The sequence below is a fragment of the Haliotis cracherodii genome, unplaced genomic scaffold (assembly GCF_022045235.1).
Source record: "Haliotis cracherodii isolate W230 unplaced genomic scaffold, xgHalCrac1.p SCAF_8, whole genome shotgun sequence".
Classification (NCBI taxonomy): domain Eukaryota; kingdom Metazoa; phylum Mollusca; class Gastropoda; order Lepetellida; family Haliotidae; genus Haliotis; species Haliotis cracherodii.
The window spans coordinates 8,284,494-8,303,988 of record NW_027266341.1 but is presented as its reverse complement, the minus strand read 5'-3'; the positions used below and the strand labels follow the sequence as shown (position 1 = coordinate 8,303,988).

General features: G+C 40.7%; 1 protein-coding gene across 1 annotated transcript in view; it reads right to left on the bottom strand.

Moving 5' to 3' along the window:
* Positions 1–5,620: 5,620 nt before the first annotated feature.
* Positions 5,621–19,495, bottom strand: part of LOC139450727 (WD repeat-containing protein 19-like) — a 45,913-nt gene continuing 32,038 nt past the window's right edge. Inside the window, exons 23-36 of the mRNA XM_071232529.1 lie at positions 19,181–19,419; positions 17,871–17,946; positions 16,720–16,802; positions 16,003–16,143; positions 15,313–15,402; positions 14,503–14,627; positions 13,670–13,779; positions 12,925–13,068; positions 12,067–12,163; positions 10,781–10,905; positions 9,624–9,705; positions 8,214–8,488; positions 6,401–6,477; positions 5,621–5,738 (exon numbers count right to left, since the gene is read on the bottom strand). Of these exons, the coding sequence (XP_071088630.1) occupies positions 5,621–5,738; positions 6,401–6,477; positions 8,214–8,488; positions 9,624–9,705; positions 10,781–10,905; positions 12,067–12,163; positions 12,925–13,068; positions 13,670–13,779; positions 14,503–14,627; positions 15,313–15,402; positions 16,003–16,143; positions 16,720–16,802; positions 17,871–17,946; positions 19,181–19,419 (1,782 nt within the window). The remainder of the gene's footprint in view (positions 5,739–6,400; positions 6,478–8,213; positions 8,489–9,623; positions 9,706–10,780; positions 10,906–12,066; positions 12,164–12,924; positions 13,069–13,669; positions 13,780–14,502; positions 14,628–15,312; positions 15,403–16,002; positions 16,144–16,719; positions 16,803–17,870; positions 17,947–19,180; positions 19,420–19,495) is intronic.

Below are 19,495 nucleotides of genomic sequence, written 5' to 3'. Positions count from 1 at the left end.
GATTAGTGATCATGTATTATCAGTGAAGCGTGTACTATGTGAGCCTTTGAATTACCCTTTCCTAATGTATGCTATTTATGATAAGGAACACACAAGGGTAATAGCATCTTCCCGAGGCAAGGGAGTTAACTGACTATAAAGGCCAGCTTCCACCTTTGCCGAACTAGGTTGTAATTACTGAGTTACATTTTGGCTGGACTAACGAGTCTGTGCATAGTCCAATCAAAATCGCGTAACGAACTAAACATCCGGTTCGTTAGCAATAGGAATTTCAACCTGCAGATTTCGGTCGACTGCAGGATTTGCGAAGCATGTGTACCGCCAACTTGGCGTCGACAGATATTTTGTAAATTCTTTCATGCTTTTAATAAAGGTGCTCACTCGATTTCATGCACTTCGCGGGATAAGACCCGTTGTATTACAATATAGATCATGATTATCGAGCAGATCGTCTTGCCTGGCCGTCGCCCGTTTGTGATATGAGAGGTGGAATCTGATTGGTTAATAGGAGGAACATAGAAGGGACATAACTCGTAATAGCCACTACGATCGAGCTTGGAAATTCCAGCCTAGTTCAGCAAGGGTGGAAAATGGACTCTTATAGTCAGTTAACTGCCTTGCCTCGGGAAGATGGAGTAATAGTATCTTTGTCGTACAGTGTCATTCTTTATAAAATCTACGACTAAGACGTTAGTTCACTCATTGAAGTCGCTTTAAACCCCACGTGTGAATACAATGTTTGAGTGAACCGCACAATTTATTATTTAGTGCCAAGTGTTTCGTAGCAATATTTGTCTACAGGATCATCACCCACAGGGAAAACACTTTCTAACTTTATTGGAAACAGTTAATCAAAGTGTATAGAGCAAGAAGTCATCGCTTCGATGTACGAGCATGAAGTAGGTCCTGCTAAGTGATCACAGGGGGCACGGGTGGCCCAGTCGTCTACGGCTGATTCGTTGTGCAGAGTTGCGTCCCTTGGGCACGCCAGAAACCTATGATTGTGGGTTCGAATCCCGGTTCGCCCCGATTATGTTTCTAGGTTTGTCAGCACCATACCCGTGCTCGTGGGTTTCACCGAAGTGGTAAACGTCTGAGACCTGCATCACTTCTGGTTTTCCTCCCACATTAAGCTGACACACCGTGATATAACTGGGATACTGTTAAAAGCGGCGTTAAACCCAACTCACTCACTCAAGTGATCACATTTGCACATTGATCGAAGGGTGATACGAAGGATAACACAATCCATAATGTGATAAGGCTGTATAAACACTAAATGCTTCTCCGGCAATTATATTTCAAAAGTGAGGACGGAGGAGGGACGTTTTTCGAATTGCAAACAAAACTGATGCAAGATACTTTTCCCTACCAAGAATACAACTGAACAAACTGAAGTTTAATACCACGTCAGTTGTCAAGCATGCCATTTTATAGATAACAAATCCTGTTTCATATGACACAGGAAAGTTGAAATATTTACAAATTATGCATGGCTCAAAATGGTTCTTACCTTATCATACTTCATTCTTTTTGTAAATACTTACTCTTTAGTCGATTTTGGTCGTGTTTAGTAGATCTGTTCAGCATTTGTTGCACACAAGCTTGAATATTTGGGAATAGCAACTTATTTTGTAAAAGGCCTGTGTTATTTCTTAAGTTTCAGCAAGCCATAACTACGATGGCCTGAAACTTGACATAATATGTTTTAATACATGTTGCTCCAATTTAATGTACATGTCATCAAATATATAAGTGGGCAAATACGTTTACATGCAAGGTAAAGGACATTTGCTAAAACTAATGACGCAAGGCTTGTATAGAACGTTTGAAGTAGACAGTAGTTAGATTTATACACAGCACATAAACTATTTTAAGAACATGTCTATGGACAGAGGGTGGAAGTCAGCTGTTTCCACTTCTTGTGATAAAAATGGATTCTGGGTCTTTTGTTTGGAATATATTTTTCAGTTTTACAAATATTACTCATCACTTTAATGTATATATCAAAGGTCAGTTTGTGTTGTTAAATATAGAGAATGGAGTAGTATTTTGGAATGGGCATTAAATTTAAAACATTACTTCTTAATGCAAAATGTTAACCCATGTTAATATTTTGTGCGTAAACGTATCCTGATTCCAGGGGCGTAAGTAGGCTGACCTTTAGTCCAAGAAATAAAGTAATCTTATTAATATATATATAATATAAGATAAATAGCCATAAAGAATGTGGCTATCTAGACCCCTCCCCCAATCATTTCAGACTTAATTTATTCTCTAGGGTCTAGGAGACAGACAAGGGCGTAGGGATATCTACCTAACTATTGTTATTGTGTTTTGTACACTGTTATGCATGTTTGACTATATTTATCTTTTCTTTGTGAAAACTTTTTTTTAAATAAAAAAACGCAAACGTTTCATACTGTCTCCGAAACATTGTTTTAATTAAGGAGCTTGATGTGAACTTATCTACATGTTTATGTATTGTGTTTTGTATCACTGTATTACAATGTTACAAAGTCAATTGTTGCAGATTAAATCACATTGTGGTAATTTGAATTAATTTAGTGGAATCTATTTCGCCAGATGATCGAGACTGATTTCTGTGTATCTTCCAAAGTTCACAAAAGACACCACCCGTGAAGACCCGTGAAGATCCGGGGTAGAACAGGTCTTCAGCAACACCATGCTTGCTGTAAAAGGCGGCTATGCTTGTCGTAAGAAGCCATTACCGGGATCGGGTGGTCAGGCTCGCTGACTTGGTTCATGCATGTCATCGTTTCCCAATTGCGTGGATCGATGCTCATGATATCAATCACTGGATTGTCTGGTCCAAACTCGACTATTTACAGGCCGCCATCATATAGCTGGAATATTGCCGAGTGCGGGGTTAAACAAACAAACAAACAAACACAAAAGATAGTGTACAATAGTGATTCACAGCTGCTGGTTTAAAAATACAATAGAATCAGTATTCGCGTCAAAGCCGGATCAGAAACAAGCCAGAATCAGAGTTAAAACAAAACCAAGCTATTTTGAATACAAGTGTGCTGCACACAGATTTGCCAGCATACACACAAACAATATATGTGAAGATGATTAACTATTTGGGAAATGTTTGCACCGTTTTAGGGCACATATGCAATTTTGTTTGTTTGATTAACCCCACGAAGAAATTTTCCAGCTATATGATGGCGGTCTTTAAATCATCATGTCTGAACCAGATTACCCAGCAACTGAAATCATGAGCATTGATCTACGCAATTGGGATACCATGACATGCATCAGCCAAGTCAGCCAGTTTGAACGAGTCTCCATGTCACCTCGTAAAGGCACAGTTGCCTCTTACGACAAGCATGTGTTGCAGCAGTACACAACCCATAAAATAATTAACTCTGTCTGCACGGATCACACAGGCTGTACTGCCACAAGACTGGTGCGTTGATACAGACAGAAGAAACTACACAAGCATAACTTGGCACAGAATGCATCGAATGTAGATTATACTTAGTCATATCATTTTCGCCATTGCACTCAGGCTTGACCTGTTATAGTTATGTGTTGTCCTTGAAGAATAAAAAAGTATAATGTTTCTGGTCCCCAACTGTGAGTTGGGCTTAACGCCACATGGAACTGTGTTCCAGTTATATCACAGCTTGCCAGATTAATATGGGAGAACATAGGAAACGAGATGTTTCTGTACGGCAATTTCAAAGCCAGACTGAAATGGAGCCTAGTCCATGTAGTTGCCATGCCACAAACTCATTGAAATCCTCCTGATAACACTGAGACAAAGAACCCATGCTTTTGTGATTGTTGTTTTACGTTGCACTCTGCAGTATTGCTGCTATATGGCAGCGGTCTGTGAATAATTGAGTATAAACCATACAATCAAGTGATTGACATAAGCATGGATCTACGAAAATGGGACACAATGACTTGCATTAACCCTGGTTTGTCAAGAGCTGACCTGTAACATGATTCAATATTGCCTTTATAGGCGATAAGACAACATAGCATCTGCTAGTGACAGTTAAAAAAATGCTTCAAATGAAACTTGGCAAAGCAAAATAATCGATAACTGTCAGCTTTACCATTACCTCAAAACAAGGACCCTCGTATTATACAACTTCTGTAGTCTGACTGGGCCATGATCTGCAGTACAAGGGTTCTTTTTATCGATAGATGACCTCGCCAATATAAAAAGCAGTATTTCTCCAAATAAGCACAAGGTAGGTGGTTCAATTCTGTACAATATTTTATTTCACTTCTGAAAACATATCACAGAAATGTTGCATATTTTGCAATGTTCATGATGCAAGGAAACAAACAATCACAGTCAAATACATGAACATATTGACAGAAGCAGCTAATGTCATCGTAACGATTGTCCAGTTACTTACTTGTGAGAAATAGTTTTCATGACAAAACTTTCCAAGACTCTATATGTTAAGACTATTTGGATCCGCTGTAGTTCCAGCCATGATTGTTACGCTTCTTCAAGAACTTGAACTGACAAAATATTCATGTCTTACTTTGAAACAGGTGTTTGCGGAAACATATTGATATGAATACACTAACTGACAGTTGAACCAGGGTCATACACAACCTACATATTTGTCATCCTCGCTTCACTGATGTGACCTGTTTGAACTGAACATTATGGACGGAATATACAGTTGTAAAATAACATTGTTCAGTCAACAAGTGGTCTCAATCTGTAGCTTCATGGAATGTAAGAAAGTAGTAAACGGTAACAGAACATTATCTAATCTCATAAAAATCATATCTTACACTCCATTACGATCCCTCTATGAATGATCATACTCAGCGGATACCTCTGTACGTCAGGTCAGCTTTGACGCTTCAGAAGTTTAGGTAAGAGTGAGCATTCAGATCAGCATATCTCAAAACGAACTAAAATGACAAATTCCAAATGTAGATAAATAAGGCTACGCCATTATATCATTGTGGACATGTTACACCCCCCAATTTTCTGAGTACAAGGGAGTACAATCGAAGTGATATTTGTGTTCTGCCTGAATTTTTTTACAATATTCGTTTATATGTTGAATAAAGTACACTGTAGCAAAATACCATATTGTCATGAACCAAGTGCAGCATATAGTCAAGTAAAGCACACTGTTAGAAATAAACCCTTAGCTGTCAATTTAAGCAGAGACTAAATAGCCATATATTTTGATGTAACTGGCTTTTCACACGAGCCAAAAAGTTAAAAAAATTATAATGATGTATTGGTCAAAACACACATTAATATATGGGAATCAGACTCGCATACATCCCCTATATATGAAGTTTAGACATAAAGAAATCATATTTTACCACAGAAGCTATTGTCAGCTCAGTTAATATGGTCAAACTAGATACAGCTCTTGCACCTGCTGCTGCAATGCATTAGAGGTCTTGAGATGATCGTCTTGCAGGATTACAATATTTGCATATTTCCTAATATGTATTTCTGGGTCAGAGGACTTGATGTGTATAAATACAGGCAGGTATATTTTCTTCATTTTGCGACAAGTAACAAGAGTTTAGAGAATTGAAGAGAAGTCAGTTCAAGCTGTGAGACTATAATAAATAACCCGGTGATGTCACTCCTTCACTCCGTCACTCCCTCTTCAGGGAACATATACTTCTTGGTGTCGGTGATCTTCTGTAAGTTTTCTCGTATCACTTTCTCTGCACACATGGGACACGACTCTTCACTCTCCAGAAGCCTGAAGTCACAAGAGGTCAAGTTGGCTACTCCCAAAGAAAGGCAGGAGCCTCACAACATGTTCATGGTAATAATACAATCACATGATAGTGCAACTGATCCTGATGCCTCTTTAGACTATTCGTTTGTCCAAATCCAGGTACTTTTTGAAATTTAAACATTGTTTCATTATAGAAATGTATATTGAGCTACACAATTACTGGACAAAGAAACGATGTATGCCAAAGTTCTAAAACAGCAAAATTCTCATTAGCATGGTAATAGTGGATGGAAAGAAAAAAAGGCAATCAATAATCTGGTGAAATAACGACTTGTTTATTCTATCCCACTTATATTCAAGAGGTATTTGTCATTAAAACTGAACACAATAGCATGAAGAAATAAAGGCAGACTTGTTTTTGTCACCTCCCACAACAAGCATACGTCACTGTCCCCTAGGCCCCGTCCCACAAAGCGACCATAGCGCTAAGGCGATCGTAACTCCGATACTTTAACATAGACTTACGTCAGTCTTAGCGCTTAGATCGCTTTTAAGAACGGGGCCCTGAATCCCGGGGTTCTCGGTGTAAAATGTTCAAGTTATTACAGAGGGGAAATATGAAACAGAATATGCCACATATCTGTCCGGTACCATAGCTCTGGGTACATGTTTAGTCCACTTACTTGATAAACTCAGGGAAGATGGCAGGGAAGTCACATGTGTGACATGCAGTCAGATCTTCCGACACCACGTGACGACCCTGGAGTCAAACAGGTCAAAATACAGATGTCATGTACAGTTAACCTAACATTACACACCAGCAGTCTACTTTACACTGTGGTGAGATTCTATTGTCAACTTGCATGTAATCATTTGGCTTGTCACAAGCACTCCGATAACCGGTTACAGCTTTATAAGTTCATTTTTCTGACTGGTTAAAAAATGTGCAAACTGGTATTTGTTACCAAAGCGAAATATTTTCAATAATCATTTGTAATAATGTTAATGAAGATATGAATAAAAGCATTGTCAAAATTTGATCTTTTCACTGTGTGCATGAACTTTCATTATCAAACCTCTTGGTTATAAAATTCAAATACTAAGCAAAATAAAGAAATAATAAGTACATGACCAGTCTACAGAGAAGTCCCGTTAATCCGACATGGTTGGTTGCATAAGATTATGTCCGATTAATGAGTACGTCGGATAAACGAAATTAAGTAGTATCAACATTGGTGATCGGATAAAGTCTACACGATAGATAACGATACAAACACGAAATAAAAAAATAAAAATGAAATATTCATATTGTTATGTTACATTGTTAGCGGAATATGTTTTCTAATCATAGAACCCCTACAGCTCAACACAAAACAACTGTTACGGACTGTATGACTTATTCAAAATACTTTAAAAAGCATAGTCTGGAATGGAAGTCACCAGTTTGAAACTGGTACCGCAAAGCTTAAGAAAGCTGCTTTTTAAGTGGTTTACCTTGACTTCTTGTTCGCGAAAGGTTGTTCTGACATGACCTGTAATAGGATGTCCTCGGCGATAGCGAGAACTTGTATCTGATTTTAAGGAGATTGAGGTAATCTAAGCATGTGATTAATCCTGTCTTGTTTATCTATAGCATTAATTGTTTATTGTTAAGCAAGTTTATCTCTGCAGCCATTGTAACATGCAGCTATCAGACGACTTGTCTCGCATCAAAACACGGGCCATGTACTCGCCGGAAGATGACCACTGATCACTGTGTCGGATTAAGGAGACTGATTAATGAGTGATTTCGGTAATTCGTTGCAAATTAGGTGTGTCCGAGTCGGAGTGCGAGACTGTTGGATTAACGGGTCTAAATAACACCGATTTAATCGGTTCCCATCATTAGTGTCGGATAAAGCCGACTGTCGGATTAACGAGTGTCTGATTAACGAGACTTGACTGTACTTGGGTTCATAGTTGACCAGTTAAATGCAAGTGAGGCAGCATTCAATCCATAAATGTTAGGTAGGCAGAGTATGTACTGTTTTGTTGGTCATCAACCACCTACGACTCGACCTTCGTTAAACCGCTGATCATCTATAACGCTCATCAATTATTTGGACCCCGAAGGTAGTGTTGTAGCGAGGGATCACTGTATTACCCCTGTCACTGGATCATTGTGCACTCAAGAATTCTCAGCTTCCTGGGGAGTATACAACCCAAGCTGCCTGCTAGGCGCCAGAAGGTTAACAACCACATCCTATCAGGCACCCATTCACTGCTGAGTGAACAGAGGCTCATTTCTAACATAGTCACTTGCCCAAGGAGATGCCACATGTGTTACATGTGCTTCAGTGTGGTGCAGGACACACAATCAACCACGTCAGCGATCCTGCCTCCACAATCCATTTATTCACCTCTTACAACATACAGAGGTAGGTGGGGAATTCTTATCCTAACCCAGAATACCCAGGGGGTAGTGTGCATAACGCTGCTATGACTGTCTCTACTTACAGTGATGATGCAGTAAGGCAGGTTGTTCTTGCATTCTGGACACATGAGCTCCGTCTCCGGAAGCTGGAAGCCACACACTGGGCATGGGCTAAGGGGTTCATCTTCCTCCGTCTTGTCTGGTTTCCGGACAATCATCTCGATCTTCTTCTTGTACTTGAGATCAATTTGGTTGCGGTACTCTGGCCTCATTAACATGGCAGCGTAGCTGAAGGCCGAGTTCTTTAACCCTGACCTCTGACATTCTATCACAGTTGATGTCAGCAGGGGAACGATGTCTGGAAAGAAAACATGCATCTTATGCTGCTCTCATCAACAATCATGTTCTTTTCATCATGCATTTTTACTTGAACATGGACTGAAAAAAATAATGTCATTCCATGCTGACAGTAGACAACAGAAAATAAACAAGGGGAGGTAACTGTGTAAATTGTTTGTTTGTTGCTTAAAGCCGCACTCAGCAATATTCCCGCTATATGACAGTGGTCTGTAAATAATCAAGTCAGGACCAGACAATCCAGTGATTGACATCATGAGCATAGATCCATGCAATTGGGATACCATGACATGACATCATCAACCAAGTCAGCGAGCATGTCCACCCGATCCTGTTAGTCGCCTCTTACGACAAGCATAGTCGTCATTTACAGCAAACATGGGTTGCTGAAGACCTATTCTAACCCAGATCTTCACAGGCCTAACTGTGTACAAAAGATATTGAAGTAAAAGCAGTTAAAACGAAGTCTTATTTCAGTGAAATCTCACTGAAATCAAATCTTGTACTCCGATACAATACCTCCATGTGTGAAGATCTGGGGAATTCCAAATACAAAAATATGCAGTCACACTATCATCCTGTAGTGGATATTTTATACAACCTGTGGTTTCTGAAACAATTGCATCTACACCCAAAAGGGTGTACTGTTGAAGGTATATTTGTGATCTGTAGCAGTTTTCTTTTGCCACAATCAGAATTTCTGAAGAGGTTGGAAAATAAATGAAGTTGAATGGTACTAGTAAGCTGACATCTGACTGGCTGAAGACCGGAGGTCAATAGTCACTCAGGCTTCACCTGGCATGACCTTCTGTGGAGTTGACCTCAAATCTTCACGCAGAGAAGTATCATAGAGGAGTAAATAATCAGAGTTTAATGGGAATGTATTTCCATGAAAACTTCTGTCTTTTCATATATTGTATTTCAGTGACACCATGTTAGTCTGGATCTGGAAGCTGCAATTTGTAAATTAATTCTGTCAGGAACACCTATTTAAGTTCAGTGCTAAGTTACAGATGTACAAACGATGTACACATGACATTAGCTCAATTTGATGTCAAGACGAGAAGAAAAATAATTTATTAGTCTTAAGCTGGCAGCAGTCATACAACATTGTGTAAGTTCAGTGCAATACTTACGAGAGGGGAACTTGCTGATGTTGTTGGCAACTCGGATCAACATCCGGGCTCCTTTCAAGTGATCTCCTCTCTTTATATGGATCTAGCAGACAGAGAAACATACATTATATGTGCTGCCATCATATCTGTCCGTGTGTGCTTCTATATACTGCAAATCATGAAACTAATGCAAGCATGAAATTAATGCGAAAGCATGATAATAATGTGACACATTTTGACCTGGATATATTGGAGTACATTGTCAGCACATGCTGACAGACAGACAGACACAGGGCTACTCACATTAATTTCATGATGCATTTTAGGCCAGGTGTGGACACTTGCATTAATTTCAACATTTCCAGTATATATTTGTATGTATGACCACGTGATACAACTGGTGGTCATGGATGGTAAACACACTCAATTGTAGACATAGATACAGTTGGAAAATGGTTTAGCACCCCTACCCTGTATTTCCATATATCATTTGAAATTGAATCCTTTATTAATTTTCTGACAAAACACATTCTTCTAGTTTACTTTACATGGTAAACTCATATTCAAATACAGAAACCAAAATAGATCATCTTTGTTTGTTATTATTATTGATAATCATAATCATATTATTATTATTTACATAGTAAAATAATAATTGCATCCATGAGGGTTTGGGTGATCCTGGCACAGTCAGGCTGGTTAGGCTCATCATCAGCTCAGGGCCCTTGCCCCTTCTGCACGCAGCCCAGACAGTAAAGAATGTGAAGACTCTCAACACTGCAGCCTTCTGCATTACCCAGATTGTCAGAATGGCTGTATTCCTATTATTATTATTGTTGTTGTAACTGTTCCATGACAATTAGTTGTTTTCCAACCCTTTCAACAGCCTCCTCTACTGTTTTGCATCACGACATAACCTAGTAGTTGCAACAAACACACTGTGCTTGTACCCACTGTTCAGCAGGTAATAGCGCTCTCTTAGACCTTCGTGAAAATGAGATCAATATTAGATATGTGTCGAAAGTAGATATTTAAGTGTAGAATATATACAGATATAGAAGGGGTGGTGCGTAACTATGTCCTTTGTATATGGTGGTCACATGGACCTAGTATAGTTAAGGGGTATTGTTTCATGGGTCAAGTGTCTCATCATCATGGCCCGCTATAATATCGGTTACCTTAGCGAGGATGTAGCTGTGTAGGATCATCAGGTTGGTGGCCATCTCGGCTGGGATCTTGATCTTGTTGTCCTTCAACTCCTGGTACATACTGAACAGCACGTCATGGGCGTTGCGGTAGTTCCCTACAACAAGTCACACTGGTGGTGTATGTTCTTACATATATAAGGAACAGCACGTCATGGGCGTTGCGGTAGTTCCCTACAACAAGTCACACTGGTGGTGTATGTTCTTACATATATATGGAACAGCACGTCATGGGCGTTGCGGTAGTTCCCTACAACAAGTCACACTGGTGGTGTATGTTCTTACATATATATGGAACAGCACTTCATGGGAGTGATGGATCTCTGCATGTGTGTTGAATCTGTCTGTGTGATGGATCTCTGTGTGTGATGGATCTCTGTGTGTGATGAATCTCTGTGTTTGATGGATCTCTGTGTGTGATGGATCTGTGTGTGAAGGATCTCTGCGTGTGTGATGGATCTCTTTGTGTGAGGGATCTCTGCATGTGACGATCTCTGCATGTGTGATGGATCTCTGTGTGTGTGTTGGATCTCTGCGTGTCTGATGGATCTGTGTGTGTGATGGATCTGTGTGTGTGTGCTGGATCTCTGCATGTGTGATAGATCTGTGTGTGTGATAGATCTCTGCATGTTTGATAGATCTCTGCATGTGTGCTGGATCTCTATGTGTGTGATGAATCTCTGGATGTGATGATCTCTGCGTGTGTGATGGATCTCTTTGTGTGAGGGATATCTGCATGTGATGATCTCTGCGTGTGATGATGTCTGCGTGTGTGATGGATCTCTGTGTGTGTGTTGGATCTCTGCGTGAGTGATGGGTCCAGGCATGTGTGATGGATATGTGTGTGTGATGGATCTGTGTGTGTGATGGATCTGTGTGTGTGCTGGATCTCTGCATGTGTGATAGATCTCTGCATGTGTGCTGGATCTCTGCATGTGTGCTGGATCTCTGCGTGTTTGCTGGATCTCTATGTGAGTGATGGACCTCTGGATGTGATGATCTCTGCGTGTGTGATGGATCTCTTTGCGTGTGTGATGGATCTCTTTGTGTGAGGGATATCTGCATGTGATGATCTCTGCGTTTGGATGGATCTCTGTGTGTGTGCTGGATCTCTGCGTATGTGCTGGATCTCTGCGTGTGTGCTGGATCTGTGTGTGTGATGGATCTCTACATGTGTGATGAGTTTCTGTGATGGACCTGTATGTGTGTGATGGATCTGTGTGTGTTATGGATCTGTGTGTGTGTGATGTGTGACGTACCTGCACTCTGCTCCTCCCGTGCTATGATGATGGCTGTCCGGGCTGCCTCCCTGTACTGCTTCAAGGCCATGTACAGCCTGAACAGGTACTTGGCATCCTGAGAGAGTAAAGCAAGACATTGCAAAATATATTTTGTGTAACTACTCACACAAACTTATTTTGTTTAAGCGTGCAAAACCCTCATTATTCAGACATAACAGATTCCAGTGAAATCCCAACTTTCACAAATCCTGGATTAACAAGTCAAGTAGATGGAGTAAAGTCTCGCAATGATATATCCCCATGTTATGGGTTTTTGGACACTTAAGAAACACACTGTTTTCTCTTTAATCACATAAACAACTGTAAAACAGCTCATTCACTTTTGAAAGACAATCCTTTTAAAAAAAAGCCATCATCAGAGTAGTTATAATGTCTGTGTGATGCTACAACCCCAGTTATAGAGTGAGTAATCGCAATAAACATGGCCGTCCGAAAACGTCTGACATCCCAAAACCTAGGATCCGCAGTACACATGTTCCCAACAGTGACTGCCTTGAAGCAATACAAACATTTCATGTTTTAACGTTTCATGCGCTTACCTTGGCGACCACAAACACAACAGCATAAAACAATCTGTAGGAATCATCCTACTCAACTTTGTGACAGCTGGTCTCACCACAACATAATTCCTCATTTACCCTGACATTTAGGTTAGGAGACATTTGACCCAGTCCCTGAACGTACTCCCTGTGACATCTCCATACATCATGGACACATACAGACATGTTATACGACTACGGGCACTGAGCGTTCAGGCATAAGATGCACCCTAACTGTAGTGCACCCACTTCCCACAAAACACTCATATTAACTCACCTTGGGCATGCCGTCAGTTTCTCCCATGAGGAAGTCAATGAGCTGATGGGTGAGCTGGTCATCATTGGCTCGTCCCACCGTCTCGATCGCCAGCTCTATTGCCTGACTGTCCTCTCCATTACATCTCAAGAAGTGCTTCATGGCCTGACAACAACACATGTACCCTATTACTAACACGCATAGGCAGCTAGTTGTGTTTGTATCAGTTCTACAGAGATTGACCCACGATTTGTATGTTATTTGTTTATAGCTGTACACAGCAATATTCCAGCTATATGACAAGTCTATAAATTGTCAAGTCTGGCCTAGACAATCCATTGATTCATGTTGTGAACAATGATCCACGCTGTCTGTTCAAAATCTCTTTGTTGAATACAGTAGGTTTACATCCAAAATCAGTAATTATGGTCAACGCCACTTTGCAGAATCTTGTACAGAATTTCAGTTACATCATTTCATGTCAACTTGATGTGGGAGGAGTGCCCGATCTGATGCAAATCTCACACGTTTATTACATTGGTGAAACCCAAAAGCATGTATGCTATATGGTGCTGACATACCTAGAATCATAGCCTGGATCCAGGATTCAAACCCACAATTAAGTCTGGCATGCATAAGGGATGCAACTCTGCACAGTGAATTGCGTTGCCTTAGATGACTGCACCATCCATGCCTCCTTTCACCTAAATCAATGATACCCGAGAATTCAAATAGATGGATTAAGCATGTCGTCTGCTAGACTCACCCTGGAGTATTGTCCACTGAGGAGGAAGAACTTCCCAGACAGGTAGTGGTTCTTCTCATTCTCAAAGTGCACTGCTATACTCTGGTAGTCCTCGGGAGTGGCATCGGAACCTGCAACAGGATTCAGACTTGCAACAAGCATAACTAACACCTGAAGATGTCTGTGTTAACCATTAAGTCTCAGAACAAGCCACTGTAGTCAGTCATGCAGTGCATTTGTAAAAACAAAAGACATTGGAACATTTCATGATATCAAGTTTTGACATTCCTCTACACCTTTTATACCATCAGCCAGTGCCTTAGAAAATGAATATTTATTATTTGACTTGAAACATGTGATTGAGTGAATGAGTTGGGTTTAACGCCGCTTTTAACAGTATTCCAGTTATATCGCGGCGTGTCAGCTTAATGTGGGAGGAAAGCCCAATGATGCAGGTCATAGACATTTACCACTTCGGTGAAACCCACGAGCACGGGTATGGTGCTGACAAACCTAGACTCGAACCCACAATCATAGGTTTCTGACGTGCCCAAGAGACGCAACTCTGCACCCGTGCCCCCTGACTTGAAACAAAAACATGACAACTATATTTGCATTTAAGGAATAATGTATTTCTACAAATCAACGTACGTGTGTATATGAATGAATAAATCCCTCAACTAAAATCCACATATGATGCTTTGATGCCTGTAGGCAATAAAATGTCCACCTGGAGTGAGTGAGTGAGTATGGTTTTATGCCGCTTTTAGCAAAATTCCAGCAATATCACGGCAGGTCCACCTGGAAGTTCTCCATGAAGGAATATGTCTGCCTAGATCAATGTGAGAGCCCACCTATGATGTCAGCGTAGATCTCCATCTGGTTGTGACTCTGGGCCAGCTGGAAGGCCTCATCATTACACTTGGACATCACCAGGAACTGGATGGCCGAGGCGTAGTCATTCAGCCGCTGGAAAAACCTGCATCACAGACATGGCAGAACTACAGCATGTGCAGGGGCTTTCTTTCTGCATCATTTTTTTACCAAAACCTTTTGATGGTGGAAATATAAACGATAGAATTAAACCCGATTACTTTTATTTTACTGTTGTAAATATAAGGGTGGTAGGATGAGAAAAATAAAGTCAAATGCTCTCTTTTTCTTTTGACATTTTGGGAATGTTCAAATTTGCACAGAGTTTACATTAGAACAGAGAGGCACAGAGTTTACATTATAACAGAGCTGCACAGAGTTTACATTAGAACAGTGCTGCACAGAGTTTACATTAGAACAGAGCTGCACAGAGTTTACATTAGAACAGTGCTGCACAGAGTTTACATTAGAACAGTGCTGCACAGAGTTTACATTAGAACAGTGCTGCACAGAGTTTACATTAGAACAGAGCTGCACAGAGTTTACATTAGAACAGCGCTGCACAGAGTTTACATTAGAACAGAGCCATGCACTGAGTGGGAATCGATGCAGCTATGACAAGTGAGCCTGTCATTGTGCGTGTTTCACTTGTCTCAGGCAGGAAACAGGTTCTAACGTTACATAAATAAGCATGATTATGAGTCAGATTGAGGCTAGAACATCAACAAGTTGATGTGAAAATTCCCTGACTCCTCCACGGAATGAAGGAACACTGAATAAGGGTTACTCACTTGGCCACCATCTTGGCACCCTCTACTGACTGGGTTTCCTGCACAATCTTAACAGCTTCTTCTGGGTTTTGTAGAAATTCAAGGTTAATCCTGTAAAAGTTAAAAGGGTTAAGTAAAATCGTTATGCTTAAACAATAATTCTCATTTTGAATTCAGGTTGTAAAGTAATAGTCATGACCAACATGGTCAAATGGGAAAAAATTACATCTATACATTTGAGATTATCTCCCCTTGACAACCAGTGTCGAACCATGTTCAATACAGAATATACATCACAGTATACATCTGTAAATAATCGAGTCTGGGCCAGACAATCCAGTGAATGACATCATGAGCATCAATCCATGCAATTGGGATCAATGACATGCTTCAACCACGTCAGCAAGCCTGACCACCCAATTCCATTCGTCGCCTCTTACGACAAGCATAGTTGCCTTTTACGGCAAGCATGGGTTGCGGAAGACCTATTCTACCCCGTATCTTCACAGGTCTATAGAGTCTTGTTCAGACAAACAAATGGTTGACAAATACTGATCCACACCATTGGTATATGCTGACACACTTTCAGCTATCACATCCTATAGTCAGCTGTTGCAACAAGCATCCACATATCCCCATGGAGTTTATCGTTTACCAGTACGCTAATGTATCACAGTAGCGTGGGTTCATGATATGGCCAGCTGGACGTACCTGATGACATGGTCCCACTCTTTAGCCATCTTGTATGCCTCTGCAGCCTCCTTGTATCGGCCATCAGCCTCCTTGGCCTTCGCGTACTGAGCGTGAATCTTCGGGGAGGTGATGTGTTGCAACAGTTCTCCCACCTTATTCCTGAGGGAAAATACAATGGTAATGGTTTGTAAATATCTAACATGTCAGAAAATGGTCAAGAAGTAATGAAGCAGCATAGGCAGGTTGGACTGTATTCACCCCAGGGAGCTGAGAATGAAAAGCAAGTGTATACAGATCTATTGACCAGGGTCCCACTTGCACAAAGCGATCTTAGCGCTAAGACTATTTTAAGCCTATGTTAAAGTATGGGAGTTACGATCATCTTAGTGCTAAGATTGCTTTGTACAAGTGGGTCCAGGGTATTGATGTAGAGCTTTGAGCATGCTTTAGGGTATGGATTCTGTTCATCATCATCATCATCATCATCATCATCATCATCATCATCATCTTTATGTTGTTGTTGTTGTTGTTATTATTATTATTATTATTATTATTATTATTATTATTATTATTATTGTTGTTGTTGTTGTTGTTGTTGTTGTTGTTGTTGTTGTTGTTGTTGTTGAAAACACTTTCTCCCTAATTAACTAAACAGAACTATATTTTAGAGGCCTTTATTTGTACATAAGTGATGTAAGTCGTTAGTAGTTACCAAACATTTTCAAAGACTCATACCAGTTTTTGCCTCTGATGTAGACAGAAGCTGCCTTGTCGTAGTAGTGGCCTTGTTCGTATAGAGTAGCTGCCTCTGTCCATTGCTGCAACATGGAGAAACTTGTAGGGGACATTCTGGTTCATGGTGATAGGACACTACAGAGTGTTACATGGACCTTGTTAACACTGATGCTGATGGTTTAGGTGCGACTATTGTATTAGTTCATATTTTATTAATTTAAGTTATTCTCAGTCAAACATGTTTAAGGATACTTGGGAGTCCCAAATGAGTTTAAGACAACCAGGAATTTGACAGATTTGAATGTAAATGATGATAAATATAGAAGGAATTTTCTGGGAATTCAAGGTCTGACTGCATTTGTCATCATTAGTTCTACACTGGAATTCTTAGGGTTTCTGAGAAACCATTTGACTTCAATATCTTTTGCACATACGGATATACATAAATACGTCAATCTCATTAAATCACATCTTAGTTCTTGCTATGGCTAAACAAAGATCTGAGGACATCCCATTATGGGTCACGTCAGAACGACCTTTCATCCAACCAATCAGAGTGTCGCTTACCAGATCATGAAAATGACAGTTGGAATGTGTTTTCTAATCATGCAACCATGAAATATTTAACACGGGGTATTCCGAACGACAGTTACGGGTTTTATGATTATATCCACACAATCTAGGCCAACTACCGTATTTGACCCAATAAGCGCCCAGGGCGTTTAAAATAAAGACAGAAGGGATTGGCGCTTATTGGAACCAATTCAGAGTCAAAACACGGCGGTAAAGTTATTGTCGTATATTCTTCTGTTGCTGGGGGGCTAAAGATAAACTGTTACTTACGTTTTACTGGTGAACATCTCCTCATTAACCGACTACAAAAGATTCTTGACCATATGTAAATACAGGTAAATCTTACTTGGGCATCCGGGAAAAGGGGGCGCTTATTGGGACATGGGCGGTTATTGGGTCGAATACGGTATATGCCATTCCAGAATGTTCTTCTTATCAGTTTTAAATTTTTTAAGGAGAACACATCAAAATATGTTTCGAAGCGTAACCGCCAGTTTTAAACTAGTGTCGTAAAGCTCGATGTATTTTTTTAGTAGCACCTGTGCCGACTCTAACAGTGTAACAACACAACATCCCACCTTCATACTCTCCAAGATGCCAGCACATTCCTTCTTCAGGCTCTTGCTGGACATCTTCATCGCCATGGCAACACCCCTGAAATAAAATCAGTGAGCTACAATGACACATAATACATTAATATCTGAAGAGTAATCCCAATATAAACTGTTGGAGATTCGGTGCTCGCAATCTTGAATGTGAGTGAGTGAGTGAGTGAGTGAGTGAGTGAGTGAGTGAGTGAGAGTAGTTTTATGCTATTCCAGAAAGATGGCAGGAACACCGTAGATCCATTACACAAAGTGACTGTAGCACTAAAGTGATCGTAACAGAGTTATGACTGCCATAGCGCTACGATCACTTTGTGGACCAGATCCCCGGGCATTGAACCCAGGCCTCTAGCATGACGAGTGACTACTTCAACCACCAGGCTACCCTCCTGCCTCCAGTGTTCCATGTGATCCATGTACATAAACTATGACGAAAGTGAAGACTTCGTTATTCTGATTCTCCAAAACATTCTGACATTGTTTCTATAAGTTTCAGATCATGAGACCTTCTTTGACTTAATCATGAATACAGTAGTACCACTTGTGTGATGGGCAGATATATTATTACGAAATGATTCAAACTGTATCCTACATACTGTGCCGATACTCAGAGAATAACTTCCCTTACAAGTCTTAGCCATATACTCCCTATCATCCTTTTTCTAAGAAAATGCATAAATAAGTGGACTTCCCAATCTCAAGAGGAGACACCATCTGAGTCAATCTGTCATTGGAAAGAGGTGAGGTGAGGTGAAATGGGGTTTAACGTCGCGTCCAAGATTATCGCACTTATATAGCGATGTGCATGTACGTGTGTGTGTTTGTGTGGCTGCTTGTACTAGTCCGGACTCATGCTGATTTATAGTGCTAGCTCACTGATATACCATGCCCCAGTTTAACATGAATATCCCACTCAGACACAGTATACTGACTCCGAGCCGACCAGTCCTTGTTTTAGCCCCTTAATGCCGAGCGCCAGACAGGGCAACAACAAGTACCATCTTTTAACATCTTTTGGTATGACGCGGCCGGGGATCGAACCCCGGACCTTCCGCTCTCCAGGCGGACGCTCTACCACTAGACCAAGGAGGCGGAACAACAGATAACTTAATCTTCAAATAGTTTTGACAATGCATTGATATAAGATATGCATCACTTCACAAACAAGACAAACAATCTTACATACATAGCAGACTGCCTACATTATGATGCTCAGTGAGAGTTACTGAAAATAATTGTTCACATCCAAATCAGTATACCTATAGGTAAAACTAAGTCCCAACCTGCGTATGTCTCCAGTCCTGATAGACATGCGAGCGATGCCTGCAGCACAGATTTCATCATGATCCCTTGCCTTCTCGTCCTTGGTGATCCCCTTCTCATAGTGAGACAGAGAGTTCATGTAGTCCCCGGTGAACTCCAGCTGCTGGGCATATTCCCGCGAGATGTAGGAGATCTGCTCCGGAGCCAGAGCCTTGGCCAGCTGCAGGGCACTATCCCAGTGAAGCAGGTCTCGGCGCATCTACAACAGTTGTGTCAGGAGAATAACTTACTGTATAGGACCGCAGATAAGCCGACCCCGTAGATAAGCCGAGGTA